Source organism: Convolutriloba macropyga, chromosome 7 (assembly GCF_964194025.1).
Source record: "Convolutriloba macropyga chromosome 7, txConMacr16.3, whole genome shotgun sequence".
NCBI lineage: Eukaryota > Metazoa > Xenacoelomorpha > Acoela > Convolutidae > Convolutriloba > Convolutriloba macropyga.
In genome coordinates this window covers 71,970,722-71,988,578 of record NC_134474.1, presented here as the reverse complement: position 1 = coordinate 71,988,578, position 17,857 = coordinate 71,970,722, and the positions used below count along the sequence as shown (strand labels likewise).

Below are 17,857 nucleotides of genomic sequence, written 5' to 3'. Positions count from 1 at the left end.
GTCGAAGCCTTTAGTCAAAAAGACAACTACGGCCGAAGAGAGAAGTTGCTACTCGAAAAATTTTCGATAAAATATCCTTATTTTCATTGTTTTTCAAGTAATAGTGGATTACAATTATCTAATTCGGGTGAACTCTTTTATATTCCCACTAGAATTTATCATCTAAAATTATACGTAGAAATAAGTCAGAGCAGAAGTAATTTTCCTGAGTTGGGTGATAAATGCACATCAATGATTTATCAAACCATTGATTAAAAACATACCCGAAAAAATAAAAAATGACGCCACGCGCACAAACTTAGCTGCACATATTGCCACACGTGAACAAAAAACGAAGCTGGACGACAAAATTTTGATCAAAAACCCTTCTCCCGGCTTAAAATGTAGAATGAAAAAAAGTGTCAAAAAATGTTTAAAACGTACGATGAACACATGACCACACAATTCTAATTGAATGAATTATATTCAAAATTGAACCAATCCACAGCGAGAAGATTAACAGACAATAACCGCGAAATGAACGTCGAAGCCTTTAGTCAAAAAGACAACTACGGCCGAAGAGAGAAGTTGCTACTCGAAAAATTTTCGATAAAATATCCTTATTTTCATTGTTTTTCAAGTAATAGTGGATTACAATTATCAAGTTCGGGTGAACTCTTTTATATTCCAACTAGAATTTATCATCTGAAATTATAGGTAGAAATAAGTCAGAGCAGAACTAATTGTCTTGCGTTAGGTGATAACTTCACGTCAATGATTTATCAAACCATTGACTAAAAACTTATACCAGCGCAAATAGAAAATGACGCCACGCGCACATGTAGCTGCATATATTGCCACACGTGAACAGAAAACGAAGCTGGACGACACAATTTTGATCAAAAACCCCTTTTCCCGGCTTAAAATGTAGAATGAAAAAAAGTGTCAAAAAATGTTTAAAACGTACGATGAACACATGACCACACAATTCTAATTGAATGAATTATATTCAAAATGAAACCAAACCACAGCGGGAAGATTAACAGACAATAGCCGCGAAAAGAATGTCGAAGCCTTTAGTCAAAAAGACAACTACGGCCGAAGAGAGAAGTTGCTACTCGAAAAATTTTCAATAAAATATCCTTATTTTCATTGTTTTTCAAGCAATAGAGCATTACAATTTTCTAATTCGGGTGAACTCTTTTATATTCCAACTAGAATTTATCATCTGAAATTATAGGTAGAAATAAGTCAGAGCAGAACTAATTTTCTTGCGTTAGGTTATAACTGCACGTCAATGATTTATCAAACCAATGACTAAAAACTTACACCAGCGAACATAAAAAATGACACCACGCGCACAAATTTAGCTGCAAAAATTGCCACACGTGAACAAAAAACAATGCTTGACGACAAATTTTTGATCAAAAACCCTTTTCACATCTTAAAATGTAGAATGAAAAAAGTGTTAAAAAATGTTTAAAACGTACGATGACGCGCCTTTTCATTCCATTTTCTGATTGAGTGTGAAAAAAATCAGCACTACAATTTGACTCCAAAAAGCATTAAAATATGTAAACAATTTAAAGAATACAGCACAATTCCTATCGGCAATTCAAAAACTCCTCATTGAAAAAACAGTAAAATAAACAAAGACTTAGTAGAACTTAGTATAATTAGACTTGAACAAACATTCAGAAAAAAGATCAAAACGTAATAACTCCGAAAAGACTCGGAGTCGTTTACGACAGAAAACAGCCTCTGCAATAGCCATTATCTGTTTTAATAAGAAAACAAAACTAACCGTAGTTCAAATAAAATAAAAAATTCAGCAAATAACCAATTTCTATTTACTATTGTTAGAAACTAAGCAACTAAAAGTCCAATAAACGAAAACAGAAGTCAAAGTTCGAAAACAAAGAAGTCAAAGTTCAAGTCAAAAATAAATTTCCTTCAGCTTGAAAAAAATTAGAGAATAGCAACATTGCTCTTTGAAAAAAGAAAAGTTGACAAAATAGATGTATTTGTCTCGATTATTTCTCTGATTTGAAACAAGAACTGCATAATAACAAAACAAATCCACTTTTTATGCAGGGAAGATCAGGAGCAATATGCGTCTCTTCAAATCTCAGATAAACAATAGAACAAAACAATATGGGCGTTCAAATTCGTTCAAATTACCAAAAATAAAATTCAAAACAACCGAATAACGTCAGGCTAATTTCTCTCAAACGACTGATGAGCGGTTGACTTTCTCAACAGCTATTTAATGTTTAAGGACGCCAGCTTTAGCTTAAATGAAGGGGAGTGGGCTGATCGGCAGGGAGTTTTGAGCGCGCTGTGTTACCAGCGGAACAATGAGCATGGAGTCGTAATTAGATTTGGGGGGATGAAGCGGGGGTGGGTGAATCAGGGGGTCAAACTTCCCTCAAACATCCCTCGACACCATGAATTTAAAAACTGTCTCCAAAACAGCTTCGTTGCATCGCATTCTTATTCTTTTAAGCCGAAAAGCGCAGAGAACTTAATGCACAACGTGCATTACCTGTTCATTGCTCATCCCGTTTTTGAGGGCGAAGAAACGAAAGGAGCAGACGACAAATCGCTTGAGCAAAAAATCGCATGAATGAAGACAGCATATAATTGCATCAAATTTTGTTTAATAGCAATTGAACGCTATCAAAACCGCCGGAGTGTCATTAACATAGCCCCATTGAATCAATCAAAGCATTAAAAACAACATCCGTTCAAAACAAACCCGACAGATTGCCGGATAATATCGTCCATTGATTCCAATAACACCGATTGGGATTGAAGGAACCAAAAACAATGATAAAAAGTGACTGTTGTACAAACACTTTATCAAAAGAGTAAACTATGTTGATTGTACCGAAGGGTCTAGTATCAATGCCAAAACGCATTAGAGATGCTAACTGAAACTTAAATACTAGCCTAGAGAAATCGAAAAATTCATGCAAAATAAGAAATAAAGTAAAGCAAAAATTTTTGTTCGACGAAGTAAAAACATAAGCCAAGTCCCAAAGTACAATCCGAAGAACTGAATGAAATTTTAGAACTCCTGTACCTGACCAGAACAAATTTGAACTAACTAAAAAAACACATTAACCCACGCACAAGCCAATCCTTCAATGAGGTTTATTGGCGAATTAAGATAGAGAAAATCGAGAAACATGACATACTAAAAAAAATGAAAATCAGAAAAATTCAAAAGTTTCATAACTTCACAATCTGCTAAAAAATTTGAAATTCACTTTTTTGTCTCTAAAATCTGTCCAGTAACCCGTCCACAAGAGCTAAAAAAAGTTTCAATGGCCCAGAAAAACCGATTAGCTTAGAAAATAACACAAAACATTCAAAAAAAATGCAAACAATTCCAACTGAAAATTTCTTCAAATCATTTGATTCTGTCCCGAGGCTATCCAGTAACCCAACAAAAAGCCATAAACAGTTTCATTGGCTCATAAAAACCGATGAACTAGCAACATGACAATAATTTTCAAACTTCGAAAATTAAATTCAAATTCTATCGAAAAATAGCAAAAAATTGTACCATTAAAAAGTTGAAAACCATTCTATTGCCCCTAGCAACTAGTATAGCAACAAGAAGTACATACTAGCAAACCCTAAAGAACATAACCTGGCCGCTGAGGCAACAAACTGGACAAACGACACTTAAAACTTGAAAAATTCTATCACAATAAAGCTAAAATTAGTGATATTAAAATGTTGAAAACAGTTCCATTGCCACTAAAAACCATTGTACAAACCTATTTAGAGACCCCAGAGGAGGTTCCATGGTCCCTGAGACAGGAAAAACTCAAAAATAACAAAAAAAACTTCAGAAAAATCTTCAAAAAAATGCACAAGCTTTATCTAAAAATTGAGAAGTCCTGACACTTAAATGTTGAGAACAATTCCATTACCACAAAAAACCATACAGTAACCATTTATTAGGCCATTTAGAAGGTTTCCTGGCCCCTGAGGCTGGAAAACTCAAATTAAAGAAATTCAGAAACCTTAATGAAAAATTAGTATAATTTTTTTGTGTTTACGCTTGCAGTACTAAAACATATAACTCAAAAAAAAAATGTTCATAAAAAACTTTATCTTGCAAAAGACTTTTATCGACTTTGACAAGCGTCCGTTCAATGCTAATCAGAAAAATGGCGAAAAACGCAACTGCTAAACTCTAAGCATTTTGAAGATTACTAGAGCCAGCTTTGGCCCTCTATTGAACCTTAATGCCTACCGGGCTTTACCTGTTTATTCCATTTTGAAAGATCAAAGTCATTGTTGAAATGTGTTTAAACGTCTTACGAATAAAGACCGAACCCCAATACAATCCAATTCTTGGAAAGTAAAAAACAGCCGAAAGAATTCGGGAAACAACTCAAAGAAAACAAAGAAAAACACGCCATCAGAAATCTAGTAACTACCTAATTTACTCATGAAAAAATTTGAAGTCAAATCATGAAAAAAGTAACCATCTTGTTTGATATTAGAAGGGCACAAGAAGACAAAGAAAAGCTTGCAAATACTTGCAAAACAATAGCAAGCTCATAATAGGCTAAAAACGTGTGGAAGAAAACAGAACACAATAAATCTGCCAAACAAATGAGGAAAACAGATGACAATCTCATTTTTTTGTCAGATAATAAAACAGCAAAACCTCCGTAAGTAATAGACGTCTTTTCAAATCCTACTTAAGGCAGTAAAACAAAACAATTAGCGAAAGATGGCTAATAATCAGCAAATAGCTGAAAAACCTGCGAATTGGCACAAAACTCAGATTAATAACCAGAAACTTTCAAACTACTATCAAAACAACCCTACATATAATACAATATTATAAACATTACCGCCTAACGTAGGGCAAATTGATCTCAAACGACCGGCTACTGGTTGGCTAGCCACAGTTTAGTGAGGATTTATTTGAAGCGGCGTGAGGTGGGCGCAGCTGGGGATGGTGGTGCACCGGGAGGGGGACCGATGGGTGGGATGGGTAGGGCAACAGTGAGGGGGGGAGTGATGGGGCAACGTCGGGAGGTGCGTCATTTGCTACACGGGGCCATTGCGGCCTGAACGATGACGATGTGCAGGAGTGGGGTGAAATGAGGGGAAATTTAATTTTGGGAGGAGGGGTTGCTGTGGGGGAGTCCGGGGAATATTTTCCATGATGAGATTCGACTCTGCATTTTTTAGTTTTCTAGCCTTGTTAGCAATCAAATCAAATAGGAAAAAAAACTAATAAGTGCAAAAATTAAAAGTTTCCTGATTTCACAGCGAAAAAATTTTCAAAACAATTTTTTGTCTCTGGAAATCTGTTATGTAACGGATCTGCAAGACATAAAAAGTTACATTGCCCATTAATGATCGTTGAACTCAGAAAAAGAGAAAAAATATTGAAAATTTTGGAAAAACAAGTGCAAATTTTAACGAAATTTTGCAAAAATTCAAGATATTAATATCTTAAGAACCATTTCATTGTCTCAAGAGACTATCCAGTATCCCTGTTTTAAGCATGAAATAGTTTCACTGGTCCATAAAGCTCCATTAACCTGGAAAACAAAAACTTTCAAATTTTGAAATAAATTTTATCAAAAATTGCTAAAACTCGAGAAATTAATATTGATAAACATTCCATTAACTCTAGAAATTATGAAGCAGCTTATTGTCAAACCTCTGAGGAGGACCCTGGGCCCCTGGTGCCGGAAAAACGCGGTCAGGTTTTCTTGTACCTTTCATGAGCTCTTGAAGCCCTTGAAAGTTCTCAAGAGAACAATGGCACATGTGATCAGAAGTGCAAGACCCACTCTCCACTCATAGGAGGGCTAGGTGTCAGACTTTCATCTAAAGTTCTCACTTTTTGTCAGTTAAAAACTGTATTAGGTTGGTATCTAAAAATTATTAGACGTCGTTTCAAATCCTACTTAAGGCAGTAAAACAAAACCAATAAATTAGCGAAAGATGGCTAATAATCAGCAAGTAGCTGGAAAACCTGCGAATTCGCAAACCTCATATTAATAACCAGAAAACTTCAAACTACTATCAAAACAACCCTACATATAACACAATATTATCAACAAAACCGACTAACGTAGGGCAAATTGATCTCAAACGACCGGCTAGAGGTTGGCTAGCCACAGTTTAGTGAGGATTTATTTGAAGGGGCGTGAGGCGATTGCTGCTGGGGATGGTGGTGCACCAGGAGGGGGGCTGATGGGTGGGGGATAGGGGTAACAGTGAGGGGGGAGGTGGGGCAACATTCGGAGGTTAGTTTTTGATTACACGGTGCCCTTGCGGCCTGAACGATGACGATGTTCAGGGTTGGGGGTGAAGTGAAGGGAGTTTTTTGGGGGTGGAGGGTTTGCTGTGCGGGGAGTGAAGGTTCAACCTCTAAGAACCGCCCTTCATACAATAAGTATAAGTCTCAAAAACAGTTTCTGTGAATCGCATACTTATAGGACTAATCAGCAGAAAGGCTCTACTCTACGAGTACTTAATGCCTACCTGGCGCTCTTTGTTCATACCGTTTTTGACAACAAAAAGGCAACTGGGTGAAGCAAGAAGTGGCATAAAAAGTCCAAGAAGACTATTATAATTGATACAAACTTTGTTTGAGGGCAATTAACAATGATTTCCTACCTAAAAATGCTGGTTAAGTCATTTATAAAACATTTCTATCATAATTAAGCGTTAATGAGTGTAATATATTATGACAACACGCCACATAACAGCAGCTGATGTCCGGCATTAACAGAAGAGTTAAATAAAGGGAGAGAGAGAGAGAGAGAGAGAGAGAGTAAGAGACAAAACGTGAAGAAAGAGAAGGGAAGAAACCCCAACCGACAGAGAGAGAAAGAGCACTAGAATTATATTACACGAGATTCGACTCTGCATCATTGTTTTCTTAGCCTCGTTAATAATCAAATAAAAAAACCGATAAGTGCAAAATTTTTTTAAAAAAAAGTTTCCAGAGTTCGCAGTGAGAACAACGTTTAAGGCCATTTTTCATCTCTGCAAATCTGTCATGTAACCCATCTGCAAGACTTAAAAATTTTTGTTCGGCAGTAAGTGTTAAACTCAGAAAAAGACAAATATTCAAAAAATATAAACAATTGCAAATTTTAACAGAATCTTGTTTGGATTCTTGATATTATCTTCAGAACAATTTGAATGTCTAACCTTTTGATTGTCTCAGGACACTATCCCGTATCCCTATTTCAGGCTTTAAATAGTTTCCTGGTTCATAAAGATCCATAAACTGGAAAAAAAAACTTTTCAAAATTTAAAATTAAAATTTATCAAAAAATTGCTAAAACTCGAGCAATTGAAATACTGATAAACACGCCATTAAATCTAGAAACTAAGCAGCGGCTTATAATCAAACCATGGAGGAGGTCCCTGTGCCCCTGGTGCCGGAAAAAATTTAAAATATTCAAAAAACTTGAAATTGCAAAAACTATTTTGAAAAAATTGCTTAAAATCGTAACCTATTATCAAACCCTAGATGAGGTTCCATTGCTCTTGAGGGCGAAGAAATCTAAAAAAGAAAAAAACTTTCAGAAAACCTGAAAAAATTGTAAGTTTTCAGTAACTTATTATCGAACCCTTGAGGAGGTCTTCTAGCCCTGGGGCTGGAAAAACTTAAATAATAACAAATCTCGAAAAAATTGCAAGTTTTGTCAAAAAATGCTAAAATTTGTGATGTTAAAATCTTGAAAAACACTCCATTACCATTAGAAACTATGCAGTAACCTAATATCAAACCCTAGAGGTTCCTTGACACCTAGGGCTGAAAAATTTGCGTGTTTTTGTTTGGAGTACCCAAACATATAGCTCCTAAAATGGTCATTAAATGTTCTTATGTCTTTCAAAAACCTTTATCCCAGTAGCTTCACCAGACTCAGGACTACGAAACGCGGCTAAGTGTCTCCAATGAAACTTAATGACCGCTGGGCGCTACCTGTATATCCCGTTTTTAAGGACGAAAAGTCAAATGGCTCAGACAAAAAACCAGTCAAGCAAAAAATTGCATAAAAAAGACCAACAGGAGTAATATAATTGCTACAAACTACGTTTGAGAGCAACTAAAAACAACTTTTTTCACAGTTCAATTCCTGCTTCAAAATCACTCAAATAAAATCGACGTACAGAAGAGACTCTTCCAATACTCCTGAGTCTTAAATGGACAGCACCTCAATACAATTCAAATTGGACATGAACCAAAATATACATTCTTGAAAAACTATCCGATACTTTTCGTGTTGTTGCGAAAGTTCGCAATAAGTAAAAGCATATTAAAAAGCCCGAACACAATAAATATTTCCACAAAAATACATCTATAATGTCAAATATAGGGTTATTCGATTATTTATTCACATAAGCCTAATGTGCAAAATTATAGCAATTGTTATCACTGATTTGGCCTAGAGAATCATAGTTAATCAAGCTGAGAGAAAATGAGGTTCTAAGAGAATAGGTGAACTCACGTCTGGTTTGAATAGATGCATGAGACCATCTTCCATATTTGGCAGGAGAAGGGCCCTGACAAGGAAGATAGTTAGGACCACGTAGGGGAATAAGGCTGTGAAGTAGATCACCTGGAAATAAAGCATCCACGTCCAGTAGTAAAAAATTACAATTCACTACTATCCGTCACAAGAATTTATCTCAATTGCTCTCGAAGAACAGGCGAGGCGTTGGCTGTAGCTAGGTTTATCTTAGAGAAGTCAACCTCACTGGGTAAGAGGGGGTACGGTGAATGGAGCAAAAATTGGACGGGTTCCAAAAAAGCTGTTCTTCAATGAAGTTCCCGGTTCACCATTTTATCCCATTTCTTTTCACGAAATGTAAAACTGCGCAAGGAAAAGAACATTCTAGAAAAACGGCCAGGCAAGGCTGTTCATAAAAAAGGCACACACACACAAATACCATAGCTGTCTTAAACGACGTTCGAGAGCAATTAATACGAGCGACACCGAGTTAGACAATTAATCAACTTTTGATGCCTCCAAAGAAAAAATGTCTGAAAATGAGTCGAGTAGCAGATCGTGCCCGGTCATAAAGCACAATCTCCGAAAACACGACAGACAGTCAGTTTTTTTATTCGTACCTTTCCAGAGCTCTTGATGCCCTTGACGGTTGCCAAGAGAACAATGGTCCATGTGATCACAAGTGCAAGACCCACTCTCCACTCGTAGGAGGGCGAGGTGTCCAGACTGTCAGCTATGTTTAACGTCTCCCTGTACCAGTAGTAGGAGGTTGAAGAGGCTACCTATAAGGAAAACATACATAGACTCGCATGAGCATGTTGACGTCACCAGTGAAAAGAGGATGAATCAGAAATGAACAAGATATACACTCCGAACTTTAGCAAAAGTCGCGTGAACTTAAATGAGCAATTAAAGATTTGGGTTCCCGTAATAGGTTTTTTCATGATTTTTTCTGTGACCCTTGGTTAGAAACGAAATTTAATTTCACATAGATCTGCAAGCCCTAATGACCTGGCATTCGTTGACATCAGCATCACACGTGGACCAGGGAGAAGGGTACTTGAAGCTGCGGAAAAAGTACAATATACACCAGGACACGACTGTGTTGTAGTATACAGCACAGAGGAAAGACACAATACACGAGGCTATGCCCAGTCCTGCCAAATAGGGGTTGATCTCCCACCACACCTGGAGAGGACCCTTCCTCAGTCTCTGTCCAAGTGACAGTTCAATTATGAACAGAGGGATGCCCTCGAAGATCAGCATCAACGTGTAGGGAATCAGGAAAGCCCCTAAAACGTTGCAAATTCGTAAGTTACTTTTTGTAATTCCTCACTTTGAGTTAGAAAGAAAGTCTTTATCTTCATTAAGATGACAATACCAAGTTAAAAACATTGTATAAAGGCCTTACAAATAGTTCGTAAATTTCATTTAAGAAGGCATAATTCAGTAATGAGTATATGGCACTACATGTGCTTTTTTCAGCAAATTCTACATTTTTAATAAAATTATAAATTTCTTAAAATATGATAAAATTATTGAAAAAAATGATAAATTATGAGATTTTTTAATAAATTTTATCCTTTTTTCAATAATTTTATTAAGTAAGCGAATATAATTAAGTAGTGAATATAAAATGGTATCCAGCCATCTAATTAAAAAACCTCAAAACACACTCCGAACTCCAAACACACCCCGAACTAACGATAATTTTATAAATTATGAGATTTTTTAATAAATTTTATGAATTTATCATTAGTTCGGAGTGTGTTTGGGCTTCGGAGTGTGTTTTGAGGTTTTTTAATTAGGTGGCTGGATACCATTTTATATTCACTACTTAATTCGAGGAGCACAAAAGTTACGATTGAAGTTACGATACAAACAATTGAACCCTTCAATTCAGATTTTTATCTACCTAAATTCCTTTTCTTTGTATTAGAATTGCCATCAACAATTCGGTTGAAGTTTTCCATGCCGCCTTGTTTTGAAAATTTGCTAATACGAAAACTCAATTCAGTGCTTGCTCTTTCTTTTTTGAATTATTGCTGGCACGTTCATTACAACGTGATGGCAAAACTAACCTCCTCCATTTTTCTGACAGAGATATGGAAAACGCCAGACATTTCCGAGTCCGACTGCGAAAGCGACACATGCCAACATATACTGAAATTTGTTGTCCCATTGTTGGCGATCTTCGGCTGGCCTGCCCGCCTCCTCTTTAGCAACCAAGTGCTCTGAGGATGGGCTCTCCTTCTTGTCTTGGATCAAACTGAAAGAACCAACTGAGCACAACTGATGACCGATTTATAAAAATCGATAAAAACACACAACTAAAATATGGTGTGTATAATTGGGTGAGAATGGGAAAAGAACAAATGACGGCATGATTCTAAAGCTCTCTAAAACCTTTAATTTGAGCCAATAGATTGGCTATAATTACCCCGCAGTAGACACTCAATGAGAACTGTTTTTCTTCAGACTAAGACCACAACAAACGCAACAAAAACGGGCATGACTCAAAAATCAGCCACTATTTTACAAAGGGAAACAACGTCAAATAAAAAAAAACGACTGTATCCGCTCAGGCCAACAAATAGATTATCCCATGCCTCATTAGCAACCGCTGCAACTTGAGACGTGATAGGACAAAGTAAACAAATAAGAGCATAACTCAATAAATTGCGTATTTTAGAAGACAATGAGTATCGAAGCCAAAAAAACAACTATCTGTTAGCCTGAACGAACGAAAAATAATAATGCAACATTAGCAAATGATGACACCTGTCATTGATAGGACTAAGGGATAAGACACAATGAACAAAAAAAGCGAAAACTGAAAAACTTGCCGATACTTTTTTTAAATTACTTTGTATCTAAGCATCAGACGCATTAACAATAACACTAAAACGAATAATTCGACAAACTGAAACTTCATTAAAAACCGAAGAGACTTGTCAATAGTCATACTAAGCCATAAATTAGACTGATAAAACAAATGAACAATAAATAATTTTTGAAAAGTTTGCGTCTTAATAAAAAGCACTGGAAATGTACTGCACGATCAATTCAGTCAATTTGAGGCTCATTAGCAACCTATTAGACCTGCTGATAAGTCAACCAATTGAACAATATAAACGGGCAAACTTAACGATTCCCTATTACTTTTTGAAAAAATAGTATAGAAGTCATACAAAATGTTAGCTATGAACTGCAACAATTAATTCCTTTAACTGTACTCTCATTAGCAACTGAGAAGCTCGTTATTAATAAAATCATGTGATTAGACAAAACTATAAAAATTCAATAAATTTTTACAACAAATAGTGTCAAAGACATAAAAAGCATTAGCTGTCCATAGTATGACTAAAAGAAACGCAAATAGGTATAATAAGAAGCAGGTGTGATACTTTACAAGCACTCAAGTGGAAGACCGCTGAAAAGGTCAAATTGACGTAAGTAAAAAGTATTCTCTCAAAAACCGAAAATTTTTTTAAACAACAGTTTCTCAATCCACTTTGAAAGGAGTTTGAAAAACAATCACGCTTCAATTTCTACTCGCTTTTTCAATCCCTTTACTAATCCAGCTTGACTAACATCACTACTCTAATTTGACTTCTCAAGCCCCACTTTAAAAGCAGTTAGAAGTAACTTCAATCCTTTTACTACTCCAGCGTGACTAAAATCACTACCCTAGTTTGACTTCTCTTTGACATCAAAAAGGAAAAAAAGTGAGAATAGACCTGAAAAATACAGAGACGCAATGCAATCCTTTGGATGGTAAAAACTGCAAATGCTTTAAATCAGAATAGCTTATTTTCTTCTCCGATTTGTTTCTTCTCTTGAAAATTTTTCCACTAACAAAAATTTGTCAAGAAAATGCAGTCTTATTTGAGATGATTTTACCAACAACATATCAGATATATCAAAAGAGGACAAAAACTAAAAGAGGACAAAAACTAAAAGGGCAGTTGATAAATTTCTAAGCAAAATTATTTTTTTATTTGATTGCATTCAAAAATGTCCATTAGAAAACACCGAGATCACAAGCATATGAAAATTGAAAAACGACAAACGAAAATACATCGCTTGCAAATTGCCAGAAAGTAGCTGCGAGCTCTTCATAGTCTAAAAGAATCGTCATAGTCTAGTCTCGAAATACAAATAAGATTGCGACCTTAAAAAACTTGAAAAACTTCTCATGCAAATTAAGATTTCTGAAAAAAAAAATAAATTCTTCAATTGATTTTAAAGCTGCCTTCAAATAACTTTTTTGTTCCGGGAGTGATAATTTTTTTTCGGGAGTGATAAGACAAGTGTGAACAAATATTTATGGAATCAAATGAATTTCCTGTTTCCAATACATTTTAAAAATATATAGATCAAAACAAGACGTCCGACCAATACTACCCCTCGAGTCGCCTCAATACAATTCAAATTCTCTGAATTGCGAAAAAATGACAATTAAAAAGAGGCCCCTCCTGGCACGCAAGTCAAATCCTAATTGACTTGCCCCACTATATGCAAATAAAAATTTGCGAACGGTCAACATTAGCGACGAGCACTATACACAAACAAAGCGCAAAGATCACGAAAGTAGCGGTTTCAGGAAAACTCTGCAAATTGAAGATCAAAAGACGTAGAACTAGTATTTGAAACTATTTGTCCAAGAGTTTCACACAACAGCCTCCCATCATCAACAATTGTTCCAATCGACTATTTGAATAAAGGACGCCTGCGAAATAAGCGCACGACACAGAGGCGGAGCAACGCAACAGCTCAACGCTTAACCAATTGGAAAATTAAAATCAGGACAAAACGTGACGCGTAAAAAATTTCGGGTCTTTCCCATTATAGCCCCCCCCCCAGCTCAGTGGTCAGATAACCTATAGCCCCCCCCCCCCCCCAAACATGGTAATTCTACCATAATGGGGGGGGGCTATAATTTCATGGGGGGCTATAATGGGAAAGACCCAAAATTTCCTACCAGGTTGTGGATGTCGATGAATATTGAGACAGCAAATCGAGGGCATCCTGCCCCACTTCCACTGGACTCAGCAATGATACCTCTTGCTTTTTAGAATTCACTCCATCAGTTAGCATTATAAACAACCAGCATCTGAAATTCCGGTATGCAGCTAAACACTATTAATAAACAACACGCCAATAAAGTAATATGAGCAGCATTAAATTAGAGTGAAGTTTGCATTTAAGGGGTTAGCACCCGTTCTCTTATGCAGTTTGGTCAAATTTTGCCGAAAACAACCCATTTCATACAGAGCAGCGAGCGAATTATTTGATGCAGAGGATTTACGGCAACTTTTGTTGTTGCTGAATAGGAGTGATAAGTCCCTTTCCGTTAAAATTCAACATAATGTCAATTTATTTAATCGCAAAAGTTGGCACGTGCATACACTGTTTTTCAAAAATCTCAAACTTTAACTCAAATTATTGGATCTATTCTTTTTCGGCCCCCAGTGTTTTTTATGACCCCCCGTTACAAATTATATGTTGTTATATAGCACGTTACTATGTAAGAAAATAGCACGTGCGCCTGGGGGTCATAAAAAATTTGTGCTCACTAAGCTGGGGGGGGGGCAAAACAGAATAGATCCAAATTAATTTCTAACTTTTTCCGTTCGAATTTTCTTCACTCGAGTGGAAGACCGCTGAAAAGGTCAAATTGACGTAAGTAAAAAGTATTCTCTCAAAAACCGAAAATTTCTTTAAACAACAGTTTCTCAATCCAATTTGAAAGGAGCTCTTCATAGCTGCGAGCTCTTCATAGTCTAAAAGAATCGTCATAGTCTAGTCTCGAAATACAAATAAGATTGCGACCTTAAAAAACTTGAAAAACTTCTCATGCAAATTAAGATTTCTGAAAAAAAATAAATTCTTCAATTGATTTTAAAGCTGCCTTCAAATAACTTTTTTGTTCCGGGAGTGATATTTTTTTTTCGGGAGTGATAAGACACGTGTGAACAAATATTTATGGAATCAAATGAATTTCCTGTTTCCAATACATTTTAAAAATATATAGATCAAAACAAGACGTCCGACCAATACTACCCCTCGAGTCGCCTCAATACAATTCAAATTCTCTGAATTGCGAAAAAATGACAATTAAAAAGAGGCCCCTCCTGGCACGCAAGTCAAATCCTAATTGACTTGCCCCACTATATGCAAATAAAAATTTGCGAACGGTCAACATTAGCGACGAGCACTATACACAAACAAAGCGCAAAGATCACGAAAGTAGCGGTTTCAGGAAAACTCTGCAAATTGAAGATCAAAAGACGTAGAACTAGTATTTGAAACTATTTGTCCAAGAGTTTCACACAACAGCCTCCCTTCATCAACAATTGTTCCAATCGACTATTTGAATAAAGGACGCCTGCGAAATAAGCGCACGACACAGAGGCGGAGCAACGCAACAGCTCAACGCTTAACCAATTGGAAAATTAAAATCAGGACAAAACGTGACGCGTAAAAAATTTCGGGTCTTTCCCATTATAGCCCCCCCCCCCCCAGCTCAGTGGTCAGATAACCTATAGCCCCCCCCCCCCCCAAACATGGTAATTCTACCATAATGGGGGGGGGGCTATAATTTCATGGGGGGCTATAATGGGAAAGACCCAAAATTTCCTACCAGGTTGTGGATGTCGATGAATATTGAGACTGCAAATCGAGGGCATCCTGCCCCACTTCCACTGGACTCAGCAATGATACCTCTTGCTTTTTAGAATTCACTCCATCAGTTAGCATTATAAACAACCAGCATCTGAAATTCCGGTATGCAGCTAAACACTATTAATAAACAACACGCCAATAAAGTAATATGAGCAGCATTAAATTAGAGTGAAGTTTGCATTTAAGGGGTTAGCACCCGTTCTCTTATGCAGTTTGGTCAAATTTTGCCGAAAACAACCCATTTCATACAGAGCAGCGAGCGAATTATTTGATGCAGAGGATTTACGGCAACTTTTGTTGTTGCTGAATAGGAGTGATAAGTCCCTTTCCGTTAAAATTCAACATAATGTCAATTTATTTAATCGCAAAAGTTGGCACGTGCATACACTGTTTTTCAAAAATCTCAAACTTTAACTCAAATTATTGGATCTATTCTTTTTCGGCCCCCAGTGTTTTTTATGACCCCCCGTTACAAATTATATGTTGTTATATAGCACGTTACTATGTAAGAAAATAGCACGTGCGCCTGGGGGTCATAAAAAATTTGTGCTCACTAAGCTGGGGGGGGGGGGGGCAAAACAGAATAGATCCAAATTAATTTCTAACTTTTTCCGTTCGAATTTTCTTCACTCGAGTGGAAGACCGCTGAAAAGGTCAAAAGGTCAGCCGAAGAACAACATGTAGTGGTGAGATGTTCGAATCTCAGTTGATTGATACGGTTCGTTTCTATTTCATGGTGGTCAACTACTTCACGACCTTCTTTGGAAAGCGTTTTAAAAACTGCATCCCTGTTGTGTTAGAACTTACGCAAAAAAATCCATTAATAAGCACAGGAAGTAATAGGTTTGAGAGACCTCACTTTGCGAAACACATTTCGCTTCTTCGCTAATTGTTGTGATAAACTTACTAAATAGTTTCAGAGAAGGCTGAACGATGGTTCGGGATACAAAAAAGCCAACCCAAGCTGCGGACGAGAATGGGAGATAGCATGTGGTGGAGTGCACTGGTGATGGCTGTGAAGGGAATGGGTGCATTGGCTGGCCGAGGATCTGGCTCCCAGAGCGCATCTTCAAGAACTTCCTGCCCCGGCCATACTTTTGCGGATTTTGTGCTCACGACAAGATCTCAGAGAGGAGCAGTCAAGCGGGTGCCCCGGTATTGGAAGGACAAGCAAGTTTCGAGGCAGATGCAATTCAGCAATATGGGAGGCAAGACAAAGTGAGGATTGTTGGGCTGGAAGATGGAGGTAACAACGAGGATCCATACGAGGAAGTGCTCAAGGTGACAGGTTACTATTGGGTAAGCTTGCAAAGGGACATCAGTGTATGTCATCAGCTCCCTTCCAGAAATGGCGGCAAGGCACCTTTGATTGCTCGTTTTGTTCGAAGACAGAAGAAAATAGTGCAAAGAAGTAATTGTTAATTAAAACTTAAATTATCAATGACAACTTTCGGTCTTTAAACAAACATTTCGACGAACTTCTTTATAAGTTACCAAAAACTTCAAATATACAATCATTAGTCCCACAGAGACCTGGATGGAGGACAAATCGGATGCAACTCATTTCGAAACCGATAAATATACATTTTTTAACTGTTTTCACGTTTGCACACGCAAGATTCTCTTAAAGCTAAAGTATTTGACACAGGGTTTGAAAACATTTTACTGCTGAAATGTACGACAAAAAAATCGTTTTTGTGGGCTGTGATTATAATTCGCTCTCCAACTCTAATGCGAACTTACGTGTGGACCTTGATAAATTTCTGGAAGAATTCTCTAGGAACATTGATTGCTTATACTTAGTGGGTGATATGAATATCGATCTACTCAAGCAAGACAGCATAACTGAAAAGTTTAACAGCTCAACTAAAAATATTTTGGCATGTAGAAATTTGCGGATGTTACAAAACTTCTGTAGTCTGCAAAAAACTGAATGACAGATGCGTTGGTTCGGATATTGTTTGCCTGAAAAAAATGAATCACTTGTAATAATTTATATTTGAATGTTAAGAAATCTGAACTCATGTGGCTCTGTCAACCGCAGACAGATTTTAAACTTCAAATGAAAGGTTGCAAAACTCAGACTCTGTGAAGTACCTGCGTATTCATTTGGTCAGAAATCTTGTTTTCGAAGTTCATTTTGATAAGGTTGTAAGATTCTTGTCAAAACATGTGTTGCGGTCGCAAGAATCAGGAAGTTCGAGAGTAGAAAAGTTTCCATTTTTATTACCGTTCCTTATCGAACCCATAGTTCAATATGGTCTTTTATTCTATGGAAGTACAACCTCTTCTAAGTTACGTCGTATCTATATGGTTCAGAGGAAGTTGCTTAAGTTGATATTTTTCAGAAGACAGAGAGAATATTTATCCTGCCTTTTCTCAGAATCCATTGTCCTAATTGTATACAATTTGAACATGTTAGAATTATTCAAATTTATTTTGAAATAGGTCAACGCTAAATTGCCTAGTCGGTAACTGAACAATTTTATCAACGTCACGTGAGAGATTGCCTTACTTCGAGGAGCGTCTCATCTGGACTGTTCAAGAAACCATACCTGATTAAAGCCTCAGATAAGAATTCATTGGCCTGGAGAGGACGCGTTTTGTTAAATTACTTGATTAGTAATTGTTTTTATGTTGTTTGCGGAGACGAAACATCATTAAAACGTTCTATA

At 36.7% G+C, this 17,857-nt stretch overlaps 1 protein-coding gene across 2 annotated transcripts in view; it reads right to left on the bottom strand.

Annotated features, from left to right (window-relative positions):
• LOC142343302 (sodium-dependent neutral amino acid transporter B(0)AT3-like) overlaps nucleotides 1-15,276 on the bottom strand; it is a 64,755-nt gene extending 49,479 nt beyond the window's left edge. Inside the window, exons 1-5 of one of the 2 annotated variants that reach the window (XM_075395127.1) lie at nucleotides 15,142-15,276; nucleotides 10,577-10,764; nucleotides 9,507-9,787; nucleotides 9,116-9,277; nucleotides 8,493-8,603 (exon numbers count right to left, since the gene is read on the bottom strand). In XM_075395127.1, coding sequence (XP_075251242.1) covers nucleotides 8,493-8,603; nucleotides 9,116-9,277; nucleotides 9,507-9,787; nucleotides 10,577-10,764; nucleotides 15,142-15,257 — 858 coding nt within the window. In that variant the 5' untranslated portion in view covers nucleotides 15,258-15,276. Of the gene's footprint in view, nucleotides 1-8,492; nucleotides 8,604-9,115; nucleotides 9,278-9,506; nucleotides 9,788-10,576; nucleotides 10,765-13,479; nucleotides 13,608-15,141 lie in introns of those variants that run through there. The other variant, XM_075395126.1, reaches the window with a different exon arrangement.
• Between the last annotated feature and the right edge of the window lie 2,581 nt (nucleotides 15,277-17,857).